At 32.8% G+C, this 27,768-nt stretch overlaps 1 protein-coding gene across 3 annotated transcripts in view; it reads left to right on the forward strand.

Annotated features, from left to right (window-relative positions):
- PCCA (propionyl-CoA carboxylase subunit alpha) overlaps positions 1 to 27,768 on the forward strand; it is a 423,045-nt gene that overhangs the window by 347,299 nt on the left and 47,978 nt on the right. For all 3 annotated transcript variants that reach the window (XM_074299450.1, XM_074299452.1, XM_074299451.1), the window contains one exon: positions 6,687 to 6,740. In XM_074299450.1, the coding sequence (XP_074155551.1) occupies positions 6,687 to 6,740 (54 nt within the window). The remainder of the gene's footprint in view (positions 1 to 6,686; positions 6,741 to 27,768) is intronic.

Raw genomic sequence — 27,768 nt, forward strand, 5'->3', positions numbered from 1 at the left:
ATACTACTGGCCTTTAAAATACAACATTAAATAGGGACACATGGAAAAGTAGGAAGGTATTACTGTATCCTGTTACTGTTTAGGTAACATTACTTTTAAAGGTAGATTTGTCCTTGATTTAACTATCTTCTGAAGAAGTTCTTTGTCCGTTTAAATATATTGTCTTTTGACATGCATTTCATTACCTAGGGACTTGGCTAATTTTATTTTGATTTTTCTTACTTTAATGTCATTCCATTAATTAAATTTGTCTTCTAAAAATATTACCTTAACTAAAGAAATTCAGCAAGAGAGAAGTGGGTTTTTCTTTTTGATAAGAGGGGACAAACCCACACACATATTCGTATATACTTTTATACACATACAGGAAAGAGAAATTTAAAACTGAAAATGAAGTGTTCTCAGAAGAAATTCTACCAATGTGAGTAGAGCATAATTTGTGATAAAAGTTCTTAATTTTTTTTTCTGTTTGACATTTGCTGTTATCGAATGATCTGGACTTGCTTATCTTGGCACACAGTAAACTTATTGTGGGTTTTGGATACTTTGTTCTTTGCAATTTCCAAAACTGTTTATCGTAGACTGTGGGAAAAGTGTATATTCCTGTTTCCTTCACAAAAATAAATGTCAGGTTTTATAGGAAATTTTATTTCCCTTATTTTCCATTCCCTTACTCATTATTGTTGGAATATGTCAGACTTTGGCACATCCTCTTATATATTCATGTGAATGAACAGGTTTTGCTGACAGTTTATAACCTATAAGTGATAAAATAAAGAGTCTAGTAGGGATGAACATATGCAAAATCTAATAAAAAAGCTAATCACAACTTATTAGTGGCTAATATTATTGCATACTTTCCATATCATTAATCCAACATACTTTTAAAAAATCTATTGATTTTGGGGCAGCTAGATGGTGCAGTGGATTGAGCACCAGCTTTAAGTCAAGATGACTTGAGTTCAAATCTGATCTCAAGTCCTTGCTATGTGACCCTTGGGCAAGTCACTTGATCCCAATTGCCTCAGCCCTCTCCACCTTCCCCTCCCCAATCTATTGATTTCAATATATTTGCATGGGACATGAGGCATCTGGAGTTGTGATTTCATCTTGAGAATTCTCTAGTGAGGAAATGCCATCTCTCATCTGCAACTTTTTTGTCACTTAAAAGCCCTAATAGAGTTATCTGGGTCACAACAAGGTTAAGCAGTAATCGGAATGTATATTGGAGATGGAACTTAACCATATCTTTTCAGCTAAATGTCAAGTTTTCTCTTCACAATGTCACACAGTTTTCTCATACATGCAAATAACATGCTGTAAAATCATGTGTACATTCTGAATATTCTAGGCATACTAAATGCACATTGTAGATCATAGCTCTATAGCTAGAAGGGGCCTTAGGACCATGTAGCCTAATGCTCCACAAATGAAGTAATTTACCCAGAGTCATGACTAAAAGAGAAAATCATAATTTTTTCTTTTAAATATTTATAGCTTACAAGGGCTTGTAAAGCATTTGTAGTCTGATATAATAATTTTGTTTTCAATGAGTGAAACTAGTATTAATTTCCTTTTTTTGTCAAAGAATCAAATATTGAAAAACGAAACAAGGACAAGTGATAGCTGGTATTCCGTAAATAGAATCCCAAACACAGTGCTTTGACAACATCATTCTTTTCATTATTCTAATGCTTTGCTTTAGTCTAAGGGTAATAGAAAAGAAACATAGTAACTAGCATAGCTTACATGCAAGAATAGAAATCCATAATGGAATGCCTTATAATTTCCTTAAGTCACTTGTTTCAAACTTGAATTTTTTATAGCTTTATTTCAAATTATAGAAAGAACACTGGTTCTAAAGTAAGAGGACCTGGATTTAAACACCACCTTTGATGCTTAATGCCTGGGTGATCTCAGATAATTCTGTTAAGACCCCTCAGCCTCAGTTTATCTGTAAAATAGAAAGTTTGGACTAAATGGCCCTTGGAATCTCTTGGAAGTTCTAGATTTATTATTCCATGAATTTATGACTGTTTTAAAGTCAGGATGGGATTATGAAGAGAATCCCGAAGACTTGGATAAGGGTCTCATTTCTCTTATTTCCTAGTTATATGAGTTTGAGCAAAGCATTGTCATATCAAGGAATTTTATCTTGTTTTTTAAATTAATTTTCATCTCTTCTCTAATAATATGCATGTATACAGATTAATCAGGAATGATTTCCACATAAGTAAAAGTTAAGTTCTGCTCATTAAATATAATGTATCATTTTTTGTTATTTTTTAAAGTGCTTGTGATGCCCAGTGCTTTTTGATTCTTCTTGAGTAAAATTTTCATGTTTTTATGAGACAGCGTCTTAGAAAAATTGCATTCCTAAACATTTACACTCTCTATACTCATACTTTTCACCTTTGCCCAGCTTCACTATCATATGTTAAATAATATAATTATTTTATTTGTAGGATGCATTTAAATTTTAATGAATTTATATATAAAATTTTATTGATCTTATTTTTATATTACATATTTTCCAAATTTATCCATCTTTCTGCACCCAAAGAACTATCCTTTATAATAGTGAATAAAAAAAAAGAAGAAAAACTTCTTAAAGCAGAGCCTATTAGTATCTATCTTTGAAGTCAACAATATATTTAGTATATTTCTGCAAAGACTAAAAGGAAAATGCATTTTCTCTGCTGTTTTCTGTGACTACTTTTGGTCATTATGATTATATGTGGGTTTCAGTTATAAGGTTTTTTTCTTCCTATCTATATTTTTTTTACTCATTTTGTATCTTGTTTTCCAGCACCTGGTTGCTTCATTCTGCCTCAGAAGAACACTTTCCCTAACTTTTTTTTTTTTTCAAAAATCTTAATGTTCATAATTTCTTGTGATTCAATAATATGCCATTATATTTGTGTGCTACAGTTTGTTTACTTGTTTCCCCACTGATATCTGTCTTATTTCTAGTTCTTTGCTGTTATAATAAAGTATGGCTATGAATATTTTAGTACATATGAGATCTTTTATTTTGTCTTCATATATATAGATAGAATGTTTGACATGAATCAGAAAGAACCAACTCTGTCTTATCTCAGACTTTTTTTACCTCTAAGATTTTTAGCAAATCATTTCATTTCTCTCAGTTTCATATTCCTCAAAAAGGGTCATGATAGAACCTAAATGTTTGTGAAGCTCAGATGAGATAATCTGCATAAAGGGCTTTGCAGACCTTAAAGTGTTATGTATTAATTGCTATTGCTTTCACTATTATACTACTGTATCCCTAGCTGTTTATTCATTGGCTCAAAAGATATTAACAATTTTTCATTGAGTAAAATTATGAATTATTTTCCAGAATGTTCAGATCACTTGACTGCTGGACCAATGTGTTTGTTTCTCTGTAGTCCCTCCAACATGGACTTATAGCATCTTTTGTCATTTGGCAGCAATATGCAAGATAGATGAATCCATGAAAAAATATCATTTGGTGACTTATGTAGTGTACTGTATGTATTTGATTTATATGAAGGTACAATGAAAAGAATTGAAAGACCTTAGCTTAAGGAGCTTACTTTATATAGGGAAAGACAACATATAAACATATGAACATATGTACTCAAATAAATACAAGGTAATTTGGGGAGGGTGCTAACAGTTTGGAGCATTAGAAAGATTTTGTATGGAATTTAATATATAGGTATTTGAGCTGAACTTTAAAAGAATTTTTAAAATTCTAAAACTTAGAAGTGATGAGGGAATGCATATCAGAGAGAGGAGGTAGTCTGTGTAAATAAGAAATGAAATGATCTATCTGAACAAGAGACCAGTTTGAATAGGCTATAAAGTATATGAATGAGAAGGCTGTATAATAAGCTTGGTACATATATTGGAGTCATATTGTGAAGGATTTAAATGCCAAATTAAAGGAGTTTGTAGTTGGTCCTTGAGACAATAGGGAACTCCTAGAGTTCCTATTCCATGTCCTAGAGTGACATGGTCCAACCTGTTCTTTAGGAATGTCACTTTGATACCTCTGTGAATGTTGGATGAGAGGAGAGGCTAGATGCAGGAAGAGCGATTAATAGATTGATTAATAAGTTTGTAAGATATTCTAGGTAAAAAGTAATAAGACACTGAAGAGATGGAGGTAGAAGTGGTGAGTATATACGGAAAGAAAAGTGGATGGATGCCAGAGATTATCTGGAAGGAGAAACAATAAGAAGATAACTGTAAAAGATAACTCCCAAGGTTTGAATTTGAATGACCAGAAGAACAGTGGTACCTGTAACTGAATATAGGGACATTTGGGTAAAAGATTCTGAGAACTGAGTATGTTCTATCAACATGTCAAATACTGTATGTTGAAACAGAACTTTCCTCACAAACCATCCCCAAATTCACATTTCACTTTTACTGTTCATCATACTTCTAGTCAATCAGGATCATAGCCTCAGTGTTATCCTTGACTCTTCACTTCTACGTTATATATCTAATTCATTCACAAATCTTGTTTCATCCTTCTGTATGTTTCCTTCTCTTACATAATTGTCACCTTGGTTCAGGTCCTCATTACCTCTTGTCAAAATTATTCCTTCTTTTTAAAAATAATACCCCCCTCCCACAGTTACATGTTGAAAGGAATTTTAACATTTGTTTTTGTTTTAAAGTTTTGACTATCAAATTCTTATCCCTCCATCGCCATCCTTTTCCCTGACATTTAATTTAATACAGGTAATAACATGTGCAATCATGGAAAACATTTCCATATTAGGCACAAGAAGAATTGAACAAAAAAATGAAAGAAAATGAAAAATAATATGATTCAATCTGTTTTCAGATAATATTGTTCTTTCTCTGGAGGTGGGATTGCATTGGATCATTGTATGGCTAAGGATAGTTTGTTATTTACAGTTTTTCATCATACAGTATTATTTTTTCTGTTGTACAACATTTTCATGGTTCAACTCTCTTCATCGTATTTCAGTTTATGTAAGTTTTTCTGAAATCATCTTGCTTGTCATTTCTAATAGGACAATAATATTCTATCGTGACCATATACCACAACTTCTTCAGCCATTCCCCAACTGATGGGCATTCAGTTTCCTCAGTTTCCAATTCTTAGTCACTTAGAGAGCTGATATAAATTTTTTTGTACAATTAGGTTCTCTTTCTTTCCCAACCTTTTCATTTCTTTGGGATATAGATCTAGCTAGATCAAAGGATTATGCACAGTTTTTATAGGTCTTTGGGCATAATTCCAATTGCAGTAACCTTATATCTGCCTTGTTTTGTTTCTTTTAATACCATATTCTACTTAAGTAACAAGGTGATTTTTATAAAATATACAACTAGCCATTGACTCCCTTGTTCAATAACTTCAGTAGTTCCTCATTTACTCCGTAATCAAATTTAAATTCCTCTGTTTGGTATGAATATTCTTAATAACCTGGTAGATAGCATTTTTGATTCTTATAGTATAATTACTTCCAGAGTCTATAATTATACTAACTTGCTTGCTATTCATTATACACAATTCTTAGTCTTCTTTCTCTGTGCCTTTGTATAGATTGTCCCCATTCCAGGAAGGTTCTGGTCCCTTACCTCTGCCCCTTGGTTTCCCTGACTTTTTTCAAGACTCAGCTTGTTCCATTTTCTTCAAGAGATCTTCCTCAGAAATTCATTTCTTTGCCACTCACTAATGTTTTCCTCTCTTAAATTATCTTTCATTCATTCTGTTATATCTTGTATATACCAAATCATGTTAATTCTCTCTACTGAATGTACTCTTTCTTGTCAAAAAGGACTCTTTTTGTCTTTCTTTGTATCTCCAACATTTAACGTCAATTAATAAAGATCTGTTGCCTAACTCCAATATACTAAGGTCAAGATATTAATAGGAAATGAAGAATTGGAGTTTAAAAGAAAAATGAGAATTGGTTATAGAGATTTTGTAATAGTTACCTACATAGAGACAATCTTTAAATTCACAAAAACTATGAATGCCTAACATTTTTATAATGCATTAATATTGCAAGGTTGTTTATATACAGTGTCTCCTCTGATCCTCTTAATAACCTTGTAAAAGAGATATTATTCTATCTTTTTTGTAAATGAAACAACTGAGGCTGAGTGGTTTGATGACTTGTGAAGGGCCACAGGTAGTTACCCGAGGCTATAATCAAACCAATATCTTTGGATTCCAAGTCCAATGTTCCCTGCAATATATCACCTAAATACTTAGGAAGTACTAGTCATCTTTTTTCCAGTATCATATTAGCAATATTAAAATTAAATAAGCTATTACTTGTAGTTATTTCTCCCAATGTCATTTGTAGATACTCTGAACTTAAGCAAAACTTAGTTTTCAAGAGTTAGTTGGTATTAAAATAGTACCAATTCAGGAAGTGGGAGTTAGCTAGGTGTCCAAAATAGCTAGCCTAGAAGTCCAAATCAGAGTACTTTAAGCAATGCTTCTCCTATGCTAAAATCCAGGCAGGATAAATAAATAATTAATTTCTTTGAAATGATTAATAATGTATTGACATGAAATTTTTATTTTCACTAAGTGAATTATCTTCTCAGAAAGTTTTCTTTTTAAGTAAATGTTTCCTTTTCATTGTTTTAACTAGATGTGTACTGGGAGAGGCTAGTGATGCACTATTATATCTCTTTTGTTTCAGTGTCTTTCTCGAGAAGCAGGCGGACACATGAGCATTCAGTTTCTTGGTACAGTGGTAAGTGTGAAAGAATTATTTTCATTTATATTTTTAAATATACAAATTAAGAACAGGTTCTGTTAAAAATTATATATGGGGACATAGAAGTATAGATGAAGAGTATAAATAAACTTGCCTTTACCAGGTTTTCCTTTTACCTTTGAAATTATATGAATGTATAAAATATGCATTCATGGTCATTACTGGGTCAAAATAAATTGCAAAATTGGCTTACTCAGTATGGTAATTTCTCATATTTTTTGTCTATTTCGCTCCTTCTAATCACATTTATTAAGAGGGTGGAGTGTGCAGGATGGAGGATGTTGGGGGAGAGATAAAGAGAAAGAGAGAAACATATGTATATTTACAGTGTTAACATTGTTACAACAGGAAATATCAATTTATTAATTTTCCTAGTTTTTTATTTTTCTGTATTTCTCCATGTTTCTCTTTTACTGAATTTTAAGAGCATCCTTTAGCACATACCTTAATTTTTGAAAGGAAGTTAGGGAAGACAGATTAGAAATTATTTGGATTTTTAAACTTCATTCATCTTTAATTAATCTTTAATTAGTTTAATTAGCCTTTACTTTATCTATCTAATAGACTGCCAACTTTCCAAGGTAATTTTAGTCATCTTATTATGGATAAAAACTCAATATATTACTAAGCATAATTACTTAGTTATTTGTGAAGAGTATGATATATATCCACTTGTGATACCATAAAGCAGTCCTGCTCCTTAGAGGAGGTAAATGGAATAATATTACTCCCCCAATCCTTAAGAAAAGGTAACTGTATTAGTTGTATCTTTCATAACAAAACTATTTTCTACCAACAAAGTATTTTTGCCTATTTATTATCTTATTTAGACTTCACAACAGTGATGTGAGGTTGTCAGGGTATCTGTTGTTATACATATGATACAAAAAGAGGAAACATAAACCCCAGAGAGGATCTGTGATTTGCTTGAGTGGACATGGCCAGTGGGTGGCAGAGCTAAAACTAGAATGCTGACTGATGCTTCTTGGTGCCGTACATCACACTTATTGCCTTCTACCTTGGTGGCTAGAGAATAGTGATACTGACTAGGCCTGAGCAATTTGGAACATTATACATGACTCTCCATTCTTTCACTTTTGTGTTCTTTTCAGCCTTTCCCTACTAAAGACTTTTCCGCCTATAATTTTTGCCTATAAAGCAAAATCAAGAACATGTGGGTACTTATGAGAAAAGAGAAAAAACAAATTTCCACAAATATTTATTGGTGATATTCAAAATATAATGAATGACAATTGAGTATCATTGTCTTGCTGTGCAGATTTATTATGTGAAAAATGAATTTTTTGGGGAGGGAGATAACATTTTGCTTACTTGAGATCTATTAATGTTCCCTGTCATCACAACCTATTGCAAATTTTCATCTGTTAATATTAATCTGTAATGAGATCCTAAGTATTTCATCTTTGAAAATGTCTTTTCATATAAGTATATGATTTTAATTGAACATATTCATAACTTAAAAGACATATAAAATTCTATTAGCTTCTTCTCTTGATAGCTGTCTTTTTTTGTTTGTTTGTTTGTTTTTTCTCCTTTGAGGCAGTGGGTTAAATGACTTATCCAGGATCACATTGCTAGTAACTGTCAAGTGACTGAGTGATTTGAACTCATGTCCTTCTGACTCCAGAACTAATGCTCTATCAATTGTGCTATCTAGTTGCCCCATAGTTTTCTTTTAATATGTCACTAAATTATAGATTTATTACTTCAAAATTGAAGATTAGTTAGAAGCTTCTCACTTGTATAATAATTAAATGGATTTTGAAATTTGTTATTTAAATGTCTTTTGCACTTATGTCAAAAAAGGCTTTTAGAACTATAGTTTGAACTTGGAAACTGTCAGCTGAGGGAAAGGAGATCTTGCTTTTTTTGTTTTAACTTTTGACAACATGGAAATTATATAAAAGCACCTTGACATTACTTGGGATTTAAGCATTGCTAATTATTGTTAAATTGAATTTTCCTACATTTATGCTATTTTGCCTTGTTATTTTAGACAAAATTCATTAGGAAACAAGTCTAGAGGAAAAGTTTATTTCCAGAGGCATTGAGTGTTAAATAATAATGGTTGAGGATTGTTCTTCTTAACTCAGACCTGAAGTCAAAATAGCACAATAAAACATTTTTTTCTTCTTTTTTTAAAATTTTGATATAAGTGTATACCAGAATTTAAAAAATGATGCCTGAATATGGCAAAAGGAATAGTACTCAAAGAACTATTGAGTTATAAAAGCATCCTTGTGATTTACAGTATCCCAAGCAACAATGCTGATTATTGAGAGTGCTCCCTATAGACTCTGTTAAAACTAGTCAGCTCTGGTGTTTGTTGTACCATGAAAACAAACATAGACAAGACGTAGATAAATTTGCCTGTGTTCCAATAAGACTTTGTTTTCAACATGTAAAACCTATTCTTAGCTTGTAGACTATTTAAAGGTAGGGGGCAGAGAAATGCAGACCATGGCTCGTATTTTCCCACCTCTGCTAAAAAGATTGCTGATTCTCTCCCCCACCCCCTTACCCTTTTACCTGAATACCAATCCTGACGTCTTTTTTGCCTTATTTTGACATTGTGAAGATTGCTAAGACAACTATTTTAAATATTTGGAAGGGATATAGAAGTAGAGAAATACAGCAGAGAAATACTACTTTATAATAAAAAGGTTTATTGACAATTTGTTTATGTTTGATAACACTTCGTATGTTTGTGGGGGGGGGGAAGGGGATGGAAAGAGACACAGAGAGGGAGGGAGGGAAGGATAGGACAGAAGAGAAGGAGATTTTACATTTTCTAATAACTTTAAAGTGTGGCCTTGTGGCTAGGAAGATCTGCTACTTTCTGACTGGCTTTGGAGAAGTCACTTACCTTTCAAGGCCCTAGGTAAATCTAAGGATTTATGTTGGAGAGAAATTTGCATTGATTGGAAGGTTTCCTCTTCCCAAGAGTTGCCTATAATCCCTCTCCTTAATTTATTGGATCCTTAGGGATTCTCCTTACCCACACCTGAGTTGTAGCTACTTATTTCATGAAACTTTTCCTGATTTTTGCCTTCCTTATTGCTGTTGTTAATGCTCTCTCTCCCTCCTCAAATTATCTTATAATTGGCAAAGTCATATCCCCATTAAAGTTGCAGGATCAAGTTTAGAACCCATTTTTCCTGATAGATTCAATGTCCTTTGTTGGTTTGTTTTGCTGCCTCTCTAAACTGGGAATATCCCCCTTTGAAAGTCCCCATCACATAAGGTCCATCATATAAAGTTTTTCCTTTTTTCTCTCCCATAAGTTAGTGCCATTTCCCTTTCCTAAAAGGGAACAAAGCTACTTTACAGATGAGATTGGTCTATGAGGCTAAGGCTTAAGCTGTATCTTCCTAAATCCATCTGTCTGGTGTCTCTGGCCTTATTGAGTTCTAGTTTACCTAGGGACATAAAAAAGTTTGGATTTGGGGTGCTTCTAATTTTGAGGATATCCCAATACTACCTATCATCACATCCTACTTTGTTATATTTCCATATGGAGTTGGTAGTAAGAGTTGAGGGAACTCATTTGCTTAAGTTAAATGCTGGAAGATCCTTATTGAATATCCCTTTTGTCCTATGGCTAAGGAAAGCTTTTATTAACTGTGGAATAACTTACACATATCTCATTACACCCCTGCTTTCACTTGCCCCTCCTTGCACAGTTAGATCTATTTCAAGGGCTTCTCTAGGTGGGATAGCATTCACTCAGAACACTAGGTCTTATCTGTAAATCTCTTTTGACTCATATCTGGATCCAAACTGCACTTGGTTGTCCCAGCCATTTATGACAGACTTATAAATGCTCTGTAACCTAGATCCTTTTTTAAGAGTACATTCTTTAAAACTAAATGGAAGTTATACTGGGATGTGCCCTGGTAGGCAGGAGTCCCAGTGAAGGTATTGGAAAGCTGGCTGGTCAGAATCCCTGCAGAAGGCAGTGCCAAACAAAGAAGCAAGGATCTCTGAAGTAGAGATTGGCAGGATTTGTAAAGAAAGCTTAGGAGAAGATGAGCTCTATCTTTTAGGTTCTCTGTAAGAGAGGAGAAAGTCAAGCTAGACAAGGAAATTAAGTATAATTTGTTACACTCAAAGGCTTAAAACTGACATACTGACTCTGGCCAGTTGTATCTTCCTATGGTGGTATTGCCATTACTAACAGGTATAGAATACCAGCAATGCTCTCTTCAGTTCTCCCCAGCTTTGTCAACCTCCAGGGAATTTAAAAGGCTGCAGGAATTCCTTAGAGTTCTTAATAGTTGGTTTTTTGGTGGTTTTTTTTTTTTTTTTTTGGTTGTTCTTCAATCAGTGGCTTCACCTCCCTTATCTCAGGGACAAGCAACAACAATCTGTGGGTCCTGATTGACTCAGATTGAATGTAAGTAGCAATTATTCCTACTTTGGTCAGAAATTCTAAGGGTCTTTCCCTCCTTGATTTGTTTATTTATTTAAGTGTTTGGGGGGATTTTGTTTGTTTTGTTTTGTTTTGTTTTTTGACTGGGTGAAAGATTTTTTGCCTCAGTTGCTACCTAGCCCTAATCACTGAATTGGTGCCGTTTCAGTAAGACGGAGACCCTTTAAAACTTTAGCTTGAATAGACCAAGGTCTCCCACTGCATCCAGGGCCATTTTCAGTCCCCTTGCTTTTTATCTTGCCACTGGACCCAGATGGCTCTGGAGTGGAAAGTGAGGCAGTTGATTTCACTCTGAAATTTAAATCTAATTCACTTAACATGTCTTGCTATTGCCTTCTTGGTTCTTGTGGAGAACAAAGAACAAACAACAACACATACTTCCAAAACACTATAAAACCATGTATAAAATTATCAGAATATCCACTCAAACAATAAAAAATGACCCCAATTACTGAAGCTGGGAAGAGGAAGTTAAAAAGTATATAAATGTACCATTTTTCTTCCCTGGGAAACTCAAACTAGTTCTCTCTTTTTTTTTTTTTTTTTTCTTTCTTTTTTGCTAGAGAGGAAAGAACAAACCAATCTAGTACTTTTTTTTTAAATTTTATTTTATTATATATATATTTTATAATATTATCCCTTGTATTCCTTTTTCCAAATTATCCCCCCCTCTCTATCCCCTCCCCCCGATGACAGGCTATCCCATACATTTTACTTGTGTTACGACATAACCTAGATACAATACATGTGCGTAAATACCATTTTCTTGTTGCACAATAAACATTAGATTCCGAAGGTACATGTAACCTGGGTAGACAGATATTAGTGCTAACAATTTACATTCACTTCCCAGTGTTTCTTCTCTGGGTGTAGCTACCTCTGTCCATCATTGATCAAATGGAAGTGAGTTGGATCTTCTTTATGTTGAAGATTTCCACTTCCATCAGAATACATCCTCATACAGCATTGTTGTTGAAGTGTACAGTGATCTTCTGGATCTGCTCATTTCACTCATCATCAGTTCATGTAAGTCTCTCCAAGCCTCTCTGTATTCCTCCTGCTGGTCATTTCTTACAGAACAATAATATTCCATAACCTTCATATACCATAATTTACCCAACCATTCTCCAACTGATGGACATCCATTCATATTCCAGTTTCTAGCTACAACAAAAAGAGCTGCCACAAACATTTTGGCACATACAGGTCCCTTTCCGCTCTTTAGTATTTCTATTAGTTCTCTTTCCTAATTTATTACTGAAATGCAAAGTTTTTCCCATAGTTTTAGAATACTGGAGTCAATAAAGACCTGGATTTGAATCCTGCCTCTGACTTTATGTCATTGTATAATCATGAACAAATAGCATAAGCTTCTGAATATTGGTTTCTTTATATGTAAGATGAGGACAATGCCTGTAATTGCAGTTCTAGTGGTAAGAGAATTGAGATGTGAGAATCCTCTCTGGTTGGCGCACATGTCCAAGAGGAAAGAATTCTCGAACCTGAAAAGTTTGAATACAAAAGGGATTTTTATTGCAATGAGAAGCCAGTTTTGCTAAGGAGACAGACTTCTTAGTGGCAAGAGGCCCTGCTAGGGAAATAAAGATTATCACTGAGAAGAGGGTATCTTCACAGCGGGCAAGAGTCTTGATGGGCGGCTGTGCCAAGAAGAGAGGTTCCTTGGCAAGGCACAATCCTGCTTCGGACTTCTGCAGAGATTTGGAGTTCAAAATTGTCTTATTATAAGAAGTCTAAGGCTGGTGCTTCAAATGAATGAGATTCAGTGCCCCAGGCCTAGATTTCCAGTTGAAAAGAGAATATTTATGTTGGATATTCAAGCCACTCAATAGGAATGTCAGGCCCAGTGCTCCAACTGAAGGAGACCACTTAAGTTTGAGCTACTGGGTGTGGTCCTGGGCTAATCTTCAACTCAATAGAGGGTCCAGCTAGTCCCTGCCAAGATTTCCAACAGAATGAAACCACTTAACTGCCCTGAAGGGTAGGTCTCTCTCTTTTGTTAGAGGAGAATTTCAGAGTTCACCCTCTTTGCTTCCCCCCAGAAGTCAAGGTTTCACCCCCATCATAATAACTTATCTTATAGAACTATTAAGAATTATTCATTAAATGAGAATATCTGTGAAGTACATTGTAAACTTGAGTGCTACATAAATGTTAGTAGTTATTATTTGTAATAATTAATAATCAGAAAAATTGAAATCATTTATATGTCCCATAGAGTTTAGAAATGGTATTTTTGTCAGTTTCATAATAGTAATAATAAAAAAAATACATCAGAGAATCATGAATTTGTCAAAATATAAGTATGTGTCTTCTCCATTTGACCTTTGAATTCTTATTGTGATTATGTCTCTTGAGATGTCATACACTAAAAGATTCTCCTGATTACCTTCTTTCTTAAGTAGTTCTATCATCTTTTTTAGAATAACATTAAGTTCATGCCATACTACATAATAGGAAAAAAAAAATTGGCTTCTTAGATTCTTTGGAATGGGGATGTTCCTTTTTTTAAAGTTTCCCTGTGAATAAGAGGCTACAGTTATAAAGAACTGAAAGGAGAAAACAAAGGAGAGGGCATTTTAAAAGGAAATTATTTTAAATAACTCATTACAATTTATAGCATACATCTCTCTATATTGAAGTCAAGGTTAGAGCAATTCTCAACTTTTCCTTCAGCTTTTTTTTTTCCTATTAAGTATAATATTGCTGGTATAAAGTGTCTTTTAATTTGTGAATATTACTCTAAAAGAGTACTCCAAGGTGTGATGTCTTCAAGGAGAAAACCAGGTTTTGGTAATCTTCAGGAAATAGAAGAAAAGTAATAGGATGGGTTCTAGGATAAAGGGGAGTTCATTAGTATTAGAAAAGATTCCAAAAGACACAGGAAAATGGAACATAAAGGAAAATAGGGTTTGGAAAGGATGAGGACTGAGCTGCAGAGGTGAATGAGAGAGAGGAGGAGAAAGGGATTTTTAATGAGAGGGGGGAGATTTATGTACTTGATAAGAACACATACCAATTATCATAGTCATCAAACATCAGTTGAGTAAACTGAGATAGTTTAGCATGATAGAGATAGTAGAAGTAGAGTACTAAAAAACAGTAAGTTAAGGAAGAAGCTTGTAGAATTAAGCAGTCCTAATTATACAAAATAAGTTAGCAAGTATTTATTAAACACCTGTGCTGAATGCTAGTAATACAAAGATGGGGGGGAGTCCTTGTTTTCAACATGCAAACAAGAAGTACACATGCACGCACACACCCACCCACACACACATGTATTGGGAATATTTGGTGGAAGGAAGGCACTAAATAGCATCAAGATGGATTAGGATAGGCTTCTTGTAGAAAGTAGGTTTTTAGCTGGCATTTGAAAATAGCCAAGGAGACAGAAAATGGAAGGAAAGAATTATAAGCATAGAGGATAGCCGGTGAAAACACCCACATTCTGGAAATACAACATCTTTTAACTGTATGTTTACAGTTTAGTAGTGTTTGTACATGGAGCAATAGGCCTGGAGTCCTCCAGGTTCCTGTAGATCTGAATTCAATTTTTGCCTTAGACACTTATTAGCTATGAGACTTAAGGGAAGTCATTTAACCTCTCTTTGCCTTAATTTCCTCATCTGTAAAAGGAGATATTAATAATAGTTGCCTCCCAGAAGTGTAAGAATCAAATATGATTTTTATATAGTGCTTTGTAAACCTTAAAGCACCATGTAAATGTTAATGGTAGTGGTGGTAATGATGATGCCAGAAGCAATAAGACAGCCCTTTTTATTAAGGACTTGTTATATGCCTGGCACTCTGTTTAAGTGCTAGAAATTTTAAAAAAAATAAGCGAAAATTATTCTCTACTTTCAAAAAGATCACAATCTAATGGGTGAGATAACACAGAAGCAACTATGTACAAAGATATCATATAGGATAAGTTGGAAATAGTCCCAGAAGAGGGTACTGAGATTAAGAAGAACTGGCATAGAAATATAGTTATAGGGAAGGTGTGTGGAGGAAGGGGTATCATTTATGGTGAAAGCTAATGAATTCTTTCTGGGAATATATTGAGTTTAAAATATCTACTGGATATTCAGTTTGAAATGTCTAAAAGGCATTTGGAGATGTGAGTCTGGAAATCAGCAGAGAGGTAGATTTGAGAAATATCAGCATAGATATAGCATAATACCTGTCACTTAATAGATGCTTAGTAAACATTGATTAAATGACTGAGGTGGTAATTAAATTTGTGGTAGCTGATAAGATACTACTTTACCTCTCAGTTATATAAAAGAGCAAAAAAAACCAAAAAAAAAACAAACCATTCATTGGAGGTTGAGTACTTTTGACTAAGAATCAAATTTTTCTAGAAGTCTTCCAAAACATCTGTCATATAACTTTTAAGTTGCCGATCTTTTTATAGTCATGGTTTATTTTATTATATAACTATAATTTCCCACAGAGAAATTAAAAACTTTTAGATAGGTTACTTGACTAAATAGTTCCTTTTTTGACCTAGTACTTCTCACAATGGGAACTAGTATATTATTGATGCTTTTAGATGGCAAATGTTAATGTATTTTAACAATCATGTAAAAATAAATATTTAGATATAATTTAACTTTTATAATATCATTATATGTCTTGTTATTTAGGGAAAAATATTTCTCATTTTAGAGTAACTCTTTTCTTTGGGAAAATACGTGTTACTCTAAAAGAAATATATGGTGGTGCTTTTAAACAGCTTTCTGATGGCTGTATGTTTGGCATTTACCCAAATACTATTTGAGAAGAATTAATTTATATTGCTTTGAAGCTTAACCAGGAATCTTAATGAAACTAAATCACACTGAAGTTTATAAAGCTAATTTTAATCACAAAATATACATTTTAAATTAAGTTTTTATTGATAATAAATATGCTTTATTTCTTATTATCTTTGAAAGCTTGAGTAATAGCATCAGCAGAATAAACATGTTTTACAAAGATTTACCATTAAGAATGATATTAATATGACCCTTGATACACTAAGACAATTAGATTTCAAAGCGAGCATTTAAGATGTAACAGCGATTAATGACAACCATCGAAAACAATTTTGAACTCCATCAGTTTAACTCAGGAGGGTAAACTTAATATGATAATTTATCTAGTTGAATTGTATCAGCTTAGCAGGAAAGTATGTAAATATGTGACCCTTACCTAGCTTCTAAATGGATGCTGTGCTGATAGATTTATCAGTTCCATTAAAGAACTTTAGGGAACTTTGGAATTTCAGCAATTGTTCCCTTGGAGGCTGGAAACCAAACCTGATCTCATACTGGGACCATTCTGGTCTACATATTTCCATAATTTGCCTTTGCTACTAATATGACAGCAAGACGCAAATAACTGTTTCTAATAATATCAGATGGAGTTGTGGAGGATAGCATTTTAATGTAGTAAAAGACCTCCCCATGGGATTGTTATTGCCACTATAGAACAGCAGTTACACAGTTGCAACAATAGTCTCTTAATTGATTCGTTTAATTAGCAAGAGATGAAGCTTGTGCTGCATCTTGTCATCTGATATCAGAGTCTGCTACCAAAATTTACATTCATATTTATATGTGTGATCATATAATTATATATATTTCTGAAAAATCCCTTAATTCATTGAATTGTAATAAAGTGAATTCTGGAACATAAATCATTAGAAAGGTCAGATAATTGGATTTTGCAGGTAGAAGGGGATAAACTTTTTAAATTTGTTTTTAGATTTTTTTCCATTCTTATTTTTATGAGAAGAAACAAATACCAAATAGTAAGATATTAGGGATTTCTTTCAAAAAAGCAATTTCCAAAATTATGTCATGAGGTGATTCATTCAAATTTTTTTCCATCTATTCCATCCCTAATTTTATTTACTTATTGCTTGTTGTCATTGATGCAGTAATTCCTCCCATCTTCTTTCTTTTTTTTTATCTCTTCTTTAGGGAATACCATCCAATGGGGATTTTCCTTTTGTTCCTTCTTCCCTTTCTTTCCTTCTTTGGTACTACTGCTACAGGGAATACAACATCCTTGACTATTCTTTCCATCCACTTTGTGTTCCATATGTTTTTTGAGTTGACTGGAGAAACTGTCAGTATCTTAGGTAATGTAAAGATTTCACAAGAGGACTTGTACAGCACACCTTTTCCTTTGGCTGTTTCTTAATTACCTCTCCTTGCTATAAGATACTCCTTTCACTTGGAGTCTGGCTGACCCCAATCCTTTTTCTTTTAGGCCTCAATTCTAGCACAAAACGAGCTTTGAACTCTGTTACGAGATTCTGGGGTAAGGACCAGGCCAATTAAAATTTTCTTTTCTTTGAATTATTTCTGCTGTGCAGGCCATAAATTTTGCTTTTACAATTTTTTTTTCTTTTTTTCAACCATGCTGGCTTGCCCTTCCGTAGTTCCTTATTCTCTTGAGAATCCATAGGATCTTCTTTCTCATCAAGTTTTTGATTAATATTTCTTTGTCTTGCATTAATTATTCAGAATTACTTGAACTGGATATTTACATTATTAGGAGATGATGGTCCCTTTTGCTATTATTATTTTCACTGTTGGCTAATCTGGTCATGCTCAAGGTTTTTAAATGAATTTTCTCCTTACAGATATCTTTTAAGATAATTTAACTAATTTAATATTTCCGTTTACTTTCTGATTCTCCTCTTTTATGGTGGTTCCCCAGGATTATATCTCAAAGCTTTCTCAGCCTTTTCTATGTTGTGGAATTCAGTTTTCACTAGCCCTCATTCTGTATTCCAATTGATTTTAGGGGAACAGAACTCACCTTAGTACCTTTTCTTCAGACTGCAGCCTCTTAGTTCCCTCTCTTCTTTAATTCTCTGATTGAATATTGCTGTAGCACAGCAGATTGGCACACTAATTGCTTTAATATACATAGCAAAATTCCCTTATTAGTATATCTCTACCTCTGCCATATACAAAGGTAGAATTGGGGAATAGGTTGAGTTCTGTTGCCTCAGAATGGTAGCATGAGATCAGAAAAGGGTTTAGTTGGCAGCAGTAAAATAACAGATTGATAAATCCCAGAGCACAGGATTGGATCTGATTATGCAGCCATGCCACAGTACAGAGGCTCTTGGGGAGAAGGTGTCTGAGTTTAGCAGTTAACCTTCTCCATTGATAGTTCATTAAGTTATTGTTATTTCATTAGAATTCTTGTTATCTTAGACTATGGAAACATCTGCAATTGCTTTATTACTTGCATATAATTTTTATTTTATAGAGGTTTGAGAAGTCATGAGGATGAGAGAAAATGTCTAGTTTTCTTTTTGGTCACATTACCTCGAAATAATCTGTAAGATATCAATATCCTTTCTCAGTCATTAAGGAAGTATTGAATTGAGGTTAGTGAAGTTTTAGTGTTATGTATTTTACTAAGCCTGGTTTGAAAATTGATCAATATTCATATAAGTAGAGTAGTTATCATCTTTGCATTTAACTTCACTGGATATTCAACTACGTATTTTTACTTTGTACATTGGAGTTCATTCTTATCTTGAAGTTACTGATCACAATACTTGAATTCTCCAATCTACATTATTTTAGTATGCCAGAAGTTATTCTTTGAGTCTGCTGCAGAGAAAAGGTAGTTTGACTCCATGGGATTTTTTCATTGGATTGTTTTTAGAGACTAAAATAAGGTATGATTCAGTATAACATCTTCTATTTATGGATAGTACTTTGTATATTTTTTAAAAATCTGTACATGTATTTTTGTATCCTACTCTATAGGCAGAGTGGGAATTATCCTTATTTTACAGATGGAATAATTGAGCTTAAGAGAAGTGTTCTTCCCAAGATTCTACAGCTTATAATTGAGAAAACTGGGACTAAAATTCATTTCAATTTTCTCCTTAGTCCTATGGTCTTTTCGTTATGCTACAATGATATCATTATAATCCTCATTTAAGAAGATTATTAAATTAACTGGAACACCATATTCCCTAATCATTTTATGCAAGCATTTGTCTTTTTTAATTTAGATTGGTTCTTCAAATCCTTTAATTCCCATATCTTTGCATTTGATTTAGAGAATTATAAGAATTCTACAACTACAAGAATACAAGTAGAATTTATGGCAAATCATTAAAATTTAGTAAAATTCCATTTATTGTCTCATTGTTTTATCTTGTTGAAAATCTTTCTAAAATATACAAAGCATACTGTGATTTTATTAGTAGAGAATAAAAAGTTCTTGAATTTTTTGGTCTCAGGATCCCTTTACAATCTTAAAATTTATTGAGAACCCCCTAAAGAACCTTAGAAATTTAACTTTATATGAATTATATCTTTCCATTTTTAATGCAACTTGTTAGTATTAAGTAAGCTAGTAAAAATTTTAAAATGTTAATTTTTTATATAACAATATATGAGAAACATTATGCATTACCATAAATAATATTTGAATGAAAAATAACTTTTCTCCAAAAAAGATTGAGAAGAATGGGATTGTTTTATATAATTTTGCAAATTTGATTAATATTAATCTTAATAGAAGGCAACTATATTTGTTTTATCCTTTCTACATTTAATAATATGTGATTTTTTTTATTTTGGGGGGGTTGAAGTATAAGAAGAAAATCTAGCCACACACATACACAGTTAGATAGGGAAGGGGTATTTTTAGAGATTTTTCATATAATTGTGGATATCCTTCTTTGAAACTTCACCAAAATTCAACAAGTTGCAATGTGTCTTATAAAAATACTTAACTAAATTCTTTTACATTAAAATATGTTGATCTCTCTGATGCTTTTTCAACGAAGTATGATTTTGTAACAGGATGAACTAGTTATTTTGAAAATGTTGGTTTACTAAATGAAAATATGCAAATCTTCAAAATGTAGACACTTTATTGTACAAGGTCATATTATATTGAGGAATTTTTTTGTATTGTGATATCAAAAACCACACATTTGCTAAAATCATCACCAGTATTATCAGAAAAGTCTTAAATATTAGAAAGCTGTCTAGCTCATAATAATGCATACAGGTTTTCTTAAATTTAAAAAGTATTTTTGAAAATTAAACTTGAAAGATTAAATTTTATCATTGGCAACAAATACTGTTAGCCTGAAGGACAGGCTCATTTAATTTCTTTTAATAAAGTACCTGCTAAATAGTTGCCTGAGTAACCATCATCAGTCAGTCATTCTTTTAAGAATGGTAGCTGGATAGCACAATGAACTTGCTGGACCTGGAGTCAATAAGTTCAGATTTCACCTCAGACACTTAATTAGGTGTGTAAACTGGGCAAGTCACTAACCACAGTTTGACTCAGTTTTCTCAACTATAAGATGGGGAAAATGAAGTTTAAATGATACAATATTTATGAAGTGTTTAGCATAGTCCTGGCATATATAGTAAGTGCTATATAATTATTTTGTTGTCATTGTTATTATTGTTAAATTTAAAGCTATGTTCCATGGGGAAAAAATGTAGTTCAGTCACAGAAGTGCCTTTCCTAGATAGATTTAAGTATATAGCAAAAGTGCTTTATGTGTATTTGCCATGCTTGAAGTCATGTATAACCAGCATTAAGATTTTTAAAAAGCACTTTTTATTGCTTTATCAAGGTTTTGTTTTGTTTTGTTTTGTTTTGCTGAGGCAAAGGGATTTGTCCAGGGTTGCACACCTAGTGATTGTTAAGTATCAGAGACCAGATTTGAACTCAGTTCCTTCTGTCTTCAGGGCTGGCATTCTATCCATTACACCAACTAGCTGCCCCCATCAAGATATTCTTAAATGAAAAATACATTAACTACTACTATAGGTTGGTGCCACTGCTTTGATTTGGGTAAGGCATCATAATTTTACTAATTTTCCTTTTATATGTTCAGTGGAAATGCCAGTACAGTTGTTTAGGAATAAGCCATAGGCTTTTTTTTTCTTAATTTTTTAAAAAGTATTTATTTATTTATTTAAAATTTAAATGCAAATTAAGAAAAGGCAAATTCAAAAAAGAAAAAAAAAAAATTAAAAATTGTCATGGACACAACAGAAGGTGGTGAGGATTCAAACTATGTCACAAATAAATTCCCATTTCAATAAAGTGCACATAATACTAGTACTATTAATTACTCATTATTATTTTCATAATTATGTGAATATTAGTTACATTCATAACTGTCCATCTCTTCTTTGTTTCTTTGTTGATTTTCTTTTGTTCTCTGCTATGTACTTTATTTTTTCCCCCCATACCTCTTCTTTGCCACGACTTCCAAGCAGGGTGCAGCTGAGCAAGTATATATTTATATGTGTGTGTGTATTTGTGTGTATACACATATATACACATATACATACAGATTTATTTATATTTATATATATGCATACACACATACATCTGAGATAATATTAATATGCTAAACATAATGTGGATTTTTCTCTTGACTGAACCTTTTTTAAGTTTGACTTTGTCTAAGTTCAGTGACTACTAACATTGCTTTTTTAGAAAAATAAATTGTACTTCTGATCATTGTTATTATATTTGTGTATATCTCATTTTCTATCCTACTAACTCTTCTACTTTACTTCTACCTGTTAACTTGCTTTGCTTTTACCTAACCTCCCAGCCCCCCCCTTTATTTTCTTCCCCCACCTTTCCTTCTCTCTTTATCCCATTGCTATTAATCTATATATCTTACCTCATTCATGTTAATCTACATACCCTGCTATATCCCACCTTATATTATTTTCACCTCACCCCTTTATTTCTTTATATATTTTGGAGGGTTCTATACTCTTCTTGATACATACATACACACACACACATATGTATATTATATGTTTATGTGTGTGTGTATATATATGTATTTGTGTGTATGTGCCATTCCTGATGCCATCACGTTTTTAGAGCTACAATCCTCCACCCCTCCATCTAATTCTTATCTGTTGTTTTTTGTTCTTGTACCTTAGTCAGATAGCATAATAATATTTTTAGCTTTTCTCAGATTGTTTTTCTTGTAAAGTCACATCATACTCAGCTCTATATACTCTGTCTTTTGGACTATACAATTACTAATGTCAATCCTGATAGTTCATTATGTGTCCATTTTTTTCATTCAATATTTAACTTAATTTTGAAGGATATAATATTTTCAGTGACAACCCTAGTTCCTTTGATTGTTGATATATAATATTCGAGTATTTTATCATAGCTGCTGATAAATCCTATGCAATTCTTATTGTAATTCCAGCATATTTGACTTTTTGTTGATTTTGCTTATAAAATTTTCTTTTTGGTCTATTAGTTTCAAATTTAGCAATAATATGCCTATATGTTTTTCTTATAGAATCTCTTTGAGGTAGCAATTGGTGGATTTTTTCTATTTCCACTTTATCCTATTTTTCTATCACTTCAGAACAATTTTCTTTATTTATTTTTTGTATTATTGTATCAATGTTAGTTTTTTGCTCATATTTTTCAGGTTGTCCAATTCTTTTTTTTTTTTTTTTTCTTTTTTTGGTGGATGATTTTTTTTTAAAGCTTTTTATTTTCAAAACATGCATGGATAATTCTTCAACTATGACCTTTGCATAGCCTTGTGTTCTCTTCTTTCCCCTACCTCCTCCTCTACATTGCAAGCAATCCAATATGTGTTATGCATGTTATAATGTATGTTAAATTCAATATGTGTAAATATATTTATACAGTTCTCTTGTTGAACAAGAAAAATCAGATTAAAAAGGAACAAAAACGAGTAAGGAAACAAAATGCAAGCAAACATCAAAAAGGGTGAGAATGTTATGTTGTGATCCACATTCAGTTCCCACAGTCTTCTCTCTGGATGTAGATGGCTCTCTATCATAAGATCATTGGAATTTACATCAGTCATCTTATTGAAAGAGTCACTGTCATTCCTCAGAGTCTATTGCCATATAATATTGATGTCGCCATGTAAAATGATCTTCTGCTTCTGCTCATTTCACTCAGCATCAGTTCATGTAAGTTTCTCCAAACCTCTCTGTATTCATCCTGCTGGTTATTTCTTCTTGCCACTACAAAAAGGGCTGTCACAAACATTTTTGCACATGTAGGTCCCTTTCTTTCCTTTAAGATCTCTTTGGGATATAGACCTAAAAGAAACACTACTGGATCAAAGAGTAACTTTGAAAACTTTTTGAGCATAGTTGCAAATTGCTCTCTAGGATCGTGTTCACAGTTCCACCAACAATGTATTAGTGTCCCAGTTTTACCACACCCCCATCCAACATTCATTGTCATCTTTTCCTGTCATTTTAGCCAATCTGAGAATTGTGTAGAAGTGTCTCAAAATTGTCTTAATTTGCATTTCTCTGATCAATAGCGATTTATTTATTTTTTGGAGGATACCTTTTTTTAAAATTAATTTTATAATTATAACATTTTTTTGACAGTACATATGCATGGGTAATTTTTTTTACAACATTATCCCTTGCACTCACTTCTGTTCCGAATTTTCTCCTCCTTCTCTCTGCCCCCTCCCCTAGATGGCAGGCATTCCCATACATGTTAAATGTGTTATAGTATATCCTAGATACAATATATTTGTGCAGAATCGAATTTCTTGTTGCACAGGAAGAATTGGATTCAGAAGGTAAAATAACTTGGGAAGAAAAATAAAAATGCAAACAGTTTACACTCTGTTTAATAGTTATTTAGAACATCTTTTCATATAATTAGAAATGGTTTTAATTTCTTCATCTTAAAATTGCTTGTTCATATCCTTTGACTATTTATCAATTAGAGAATGGCTTGATTTCTTATAAATTTGAGTCAATTTTTTATATATTTTAGAAATGAGACCTTTATCAGAAAGAACCCTTAAATGTTAAAATGTTTTTCCAATTTATTGCTTCACTTCTAATCTTGTGTGCATTAGTTTTGTTGCACAAAAACTTTTAACTTAATATAACCAAAATTATCTATTTGGTGTTCAATTATGAGTTCTAGTTCTTTGGACACAAATCAGGTAGTCCAATTCTTATATTTTCTCTTAATGAACTTCCTCTAAATCTGTTATTTTTCTTATTTGTTATTTTTTGTGTTTTATTATTTCTTGGTTTTCCCTTGCCCAGTTCTAATTTTCAAAGAGTTATTTTCTGCTTTAAGACTCTGGATCTTCTTTTCTGGTTGTTTGTAATGCTGGAGAAAATGAGGCAAGATAGAGATTGTGCTGGGGGCATGTTGTCTCAAATGGTTACTGTCTCAAAGCATCCAGGTAGGAATGTGAGTTTCCCATGAAATATATATGCTCTAAGCTCAGGTAGACCAACAAGGGGAGGGGGTAAAGTCCAAACTTTGGTGAGGGGGAATCTCCAGGCAGGAGCCATCTATCTGGTTCTGACAGGTTGGGGTTAGTACCATAAATTCTTACAAATTGGGAGGACTTAGGAGATGTCCAACTAGAGCCTGGAAGTCTGGGACTTAGAGCTAGAAGAGCATACCAATTAGATATGAGATACAACATCTGGAATTTTATCTTTTAGAATGCCAGTGGCCCAGTCTCCAAGCCTTAATTATCTCAGGCCTAATGATCAGGTCCCTTTCCCTTCTTTAGTATTTCCTTGGGATATAAGCCCAGTAGTAGCACTGCTGGCTCAAAGGGTATGCACTTTTTGATAACTTTTTGGGCATAATTCTAGATTGCTCTCCAAAATGGTTGGATTCTTTCACAACTCCACCAACAATGTATCAGTGTCCTAGTTTTCCCACATCCCCTCCAACATTCATTGTTATTAGTTCCTGTCATCTTAGCCAATCTGACAGGTGTGTAATGATATCTCAGAGTTGTCTTAATTTGCATTTCTCTGATCAATAGTGATTTTGTTCCTTTGGTTCTACTCATTTCACTCAGCATCTGTTCATGTAAGTCTCTCCAGGCCTCTTTAAAATCATCCTGCTGATCATTTCTTATAGAACAATAGTATTCCATAACATTCATATACCATAGCTTATTTAGCTATTTCCCAACTGAGGGAAACCCAGTTTCCAGTTCCTTGCCACTACAAAAATGGTAGCTATAAACTTCTTTGCACGTGTAGGTCTTTTCCCCTATTTTAAGATCTCTTTGAGATATAGTCTCTGAAGAGACACTGAAGCATCAAAGGATATGCACAATTTGAGGTATTCTCAGATTGGCTAAGATGATAGGAAAACATAATGACACTTGTTAGAGGGGATGTGAGGAAATCTGGATCACTAATACATTATTGGTGGAGTTGTGAAATGATCCAACCATTCTGGAGAGCAATTTGTAACTATGCCCAAAGGGCTATCAGAGTTATCTTAATTTGCATTTCTCTAATCAATAGTGATTTAGTAGTTTTCCATATGATTAGAAATGGCTTTAATTTCTTTATCTGAAAATTGTTTATATTCTTTTATCATTGAGAATGGCTTGTACTCTTAAAAATTTAAGTTAATTCTCTGTATATGTTAGAAATGAGGCCTTTTTCATATAAATATAATTTATTTTATTTTATTTTTTTGCAATTTTCTGTTTCCCTTCTAATTTTGGGTACATTGATTTGGTTTGTATAAAAACTTTTAAATTTAATGTAATCAAAATTATTTATGTTGTATTTAGTAATGATCTCTAGATTTTCTTTGGCCATAAATTCCTTCCTTCACCACACTCTGAGAGATGAACTATCCTGTGTTCTCCTAATTTGCTTGTAATATGACCTTTTATGTCAAAATCACGAACCATTTTGACCTTATTTTATATAGGGTGTTAGATTTTCGTCAGTGCCCAGTTTCTGCCATACATTTTCTGATTTTTCCAGTAATTTTTCTCAAAATAGTGAGTTCTTATCCCAATAGTTTGAATCTTTGGTTTTACCAAATAGTCAATAGTCATTGACTGTTGTATCCTGTGAACGAAACTTATTCCACTGATCCAAAAGTCTATTTCTTAGCCAGTACCAAATGATTTTGATGACCAGTGGTGTATAATATAATTTTAGGTCTGGTACATCTAAATCACCTTCCATTGCATTTTTTTCCCCTATTAATTCTCTTGAAATTCTTGACCTTTTGTTCTTCCATATGAATTGTGTTATTAATTTTTCTAGTTCTATGAAGTAATTTCTTGGTAGTTTAATTGGTATGTTACTGAATATGTGGATTAAGAATTGTCATTTTTATTATGTTAGCTTGGCCTACCCATGAGCTTTTTATATTCTTCCAGTTTGTTTAGATCTGACTTTATTTGTGTGTTTTGTAATTTTGTAATTTCTGGTTTTGTCTTGATAAGTAGACTCCCAACTATTTTATCACTCTGGGTATTATTTCATTCATCTCATAGGACTTTTGTCTTCCTAGTGGAGCCACATTCTTTTAAATACAGTTTTTCCTTTAATCCTTTGAGAGTGATTTTTTTCCTTTTTTACTGTTAAGTTACTTTTAAGTTACTGTTAAGCCTCTCATTTCCCAGCTGGATTTCTAGAATTCTACAAATTTCATTCCTAACCAATCAGCCAATTGATTAAGAGCTCTCTTAATATCAAGCCCTGTTCTAGGGGATAGGAATACAAGTAAAAATGAGATAGTCATTTGCCATGATAGTCCTTGCCATCATGAATTTAATATTTTACTACCTGAAGAGGGGGGGGATTGGGATCAATATATTCAAAGTTCTGAGGAAATATAAAATATATGCCAAATAAATACAAGCCAATGAAGATATCAAGAGTTGCCACTAAATATTAGGAAATTCAGGAAAGATCCTTTGAAGAAGGTGGCAATTGAACTTAGCCATGAGGAAAGTCTACAGTTCCAAGAGGCAGTGATATGGAGGGAAAGCATTCTCAAAGTGGGGTACAACCTATATAAAGGCATGTCTTCAGTAGATGGAATGTTAAGTTTAGGAAACAGCCAATAGGCTCCCACAGCTACTCATCTTAGCCTTTAGATTTCTTTTGCAATGAGTTTAAAACAAAGTTTAGTACATGTTTGGAACCTTTAAGATTCTTGCTGAATTAAAAAAGGAAGATAATTTTTACATATACTTTTAAATTTTTTTGTTTTTTCTACATTTTAACTTTCATTTATTTTTACTTCCTAATTTCTCTCCTTTCCCCTCTTCCCAACCCTAACTTACTGAGAAGGTAAGAATAAAATCCATCATAAATACATAAAGTCATACAAAACAAATTTCTGCATTAGACATGTTGATAGAAACAAAGAAAGGAAACAAGGAAGAAAAAAATATGCCTCAATTTATACTTTAAAGATAAGTGCTCTCTTAAAACTGGAAGTGGACAACATGCTTCATCATTTGTTGTTTTGATTAATCATATGTTGATCTGTTATTAGTCTTTCACATTTAATTATCATGACAGTACCACTGTTATTGTATAAATTGATCTCCTGGTTCTCATTTCACTTTCTGTCAATTCACAGAAATCTTTTGAGACTTTTCTAAAGGCATCTCCCTCATAATTTCTTAGAGCAAAATAATATTTCATCAAATTAATAAACCATAATTTTTTCAGCCAT

Source organism: Sminthopsis crassicaudata, chromosome 3 (genome assembly GCF_048593235.1).
Source record: "Sminthopsis crassicaudata isolate SCR6 chromosome 3, ASM4859323v1, whole genome shotgun sequence".
Classification (NCBI taxonomy): domain Eukaryota; kingdom Metazoa; phylum Chordata; class Mammalia; order Dasyuromorphia; family Dasyuridae; genus Sminthopsis; species Sminthopsis crassicaudata.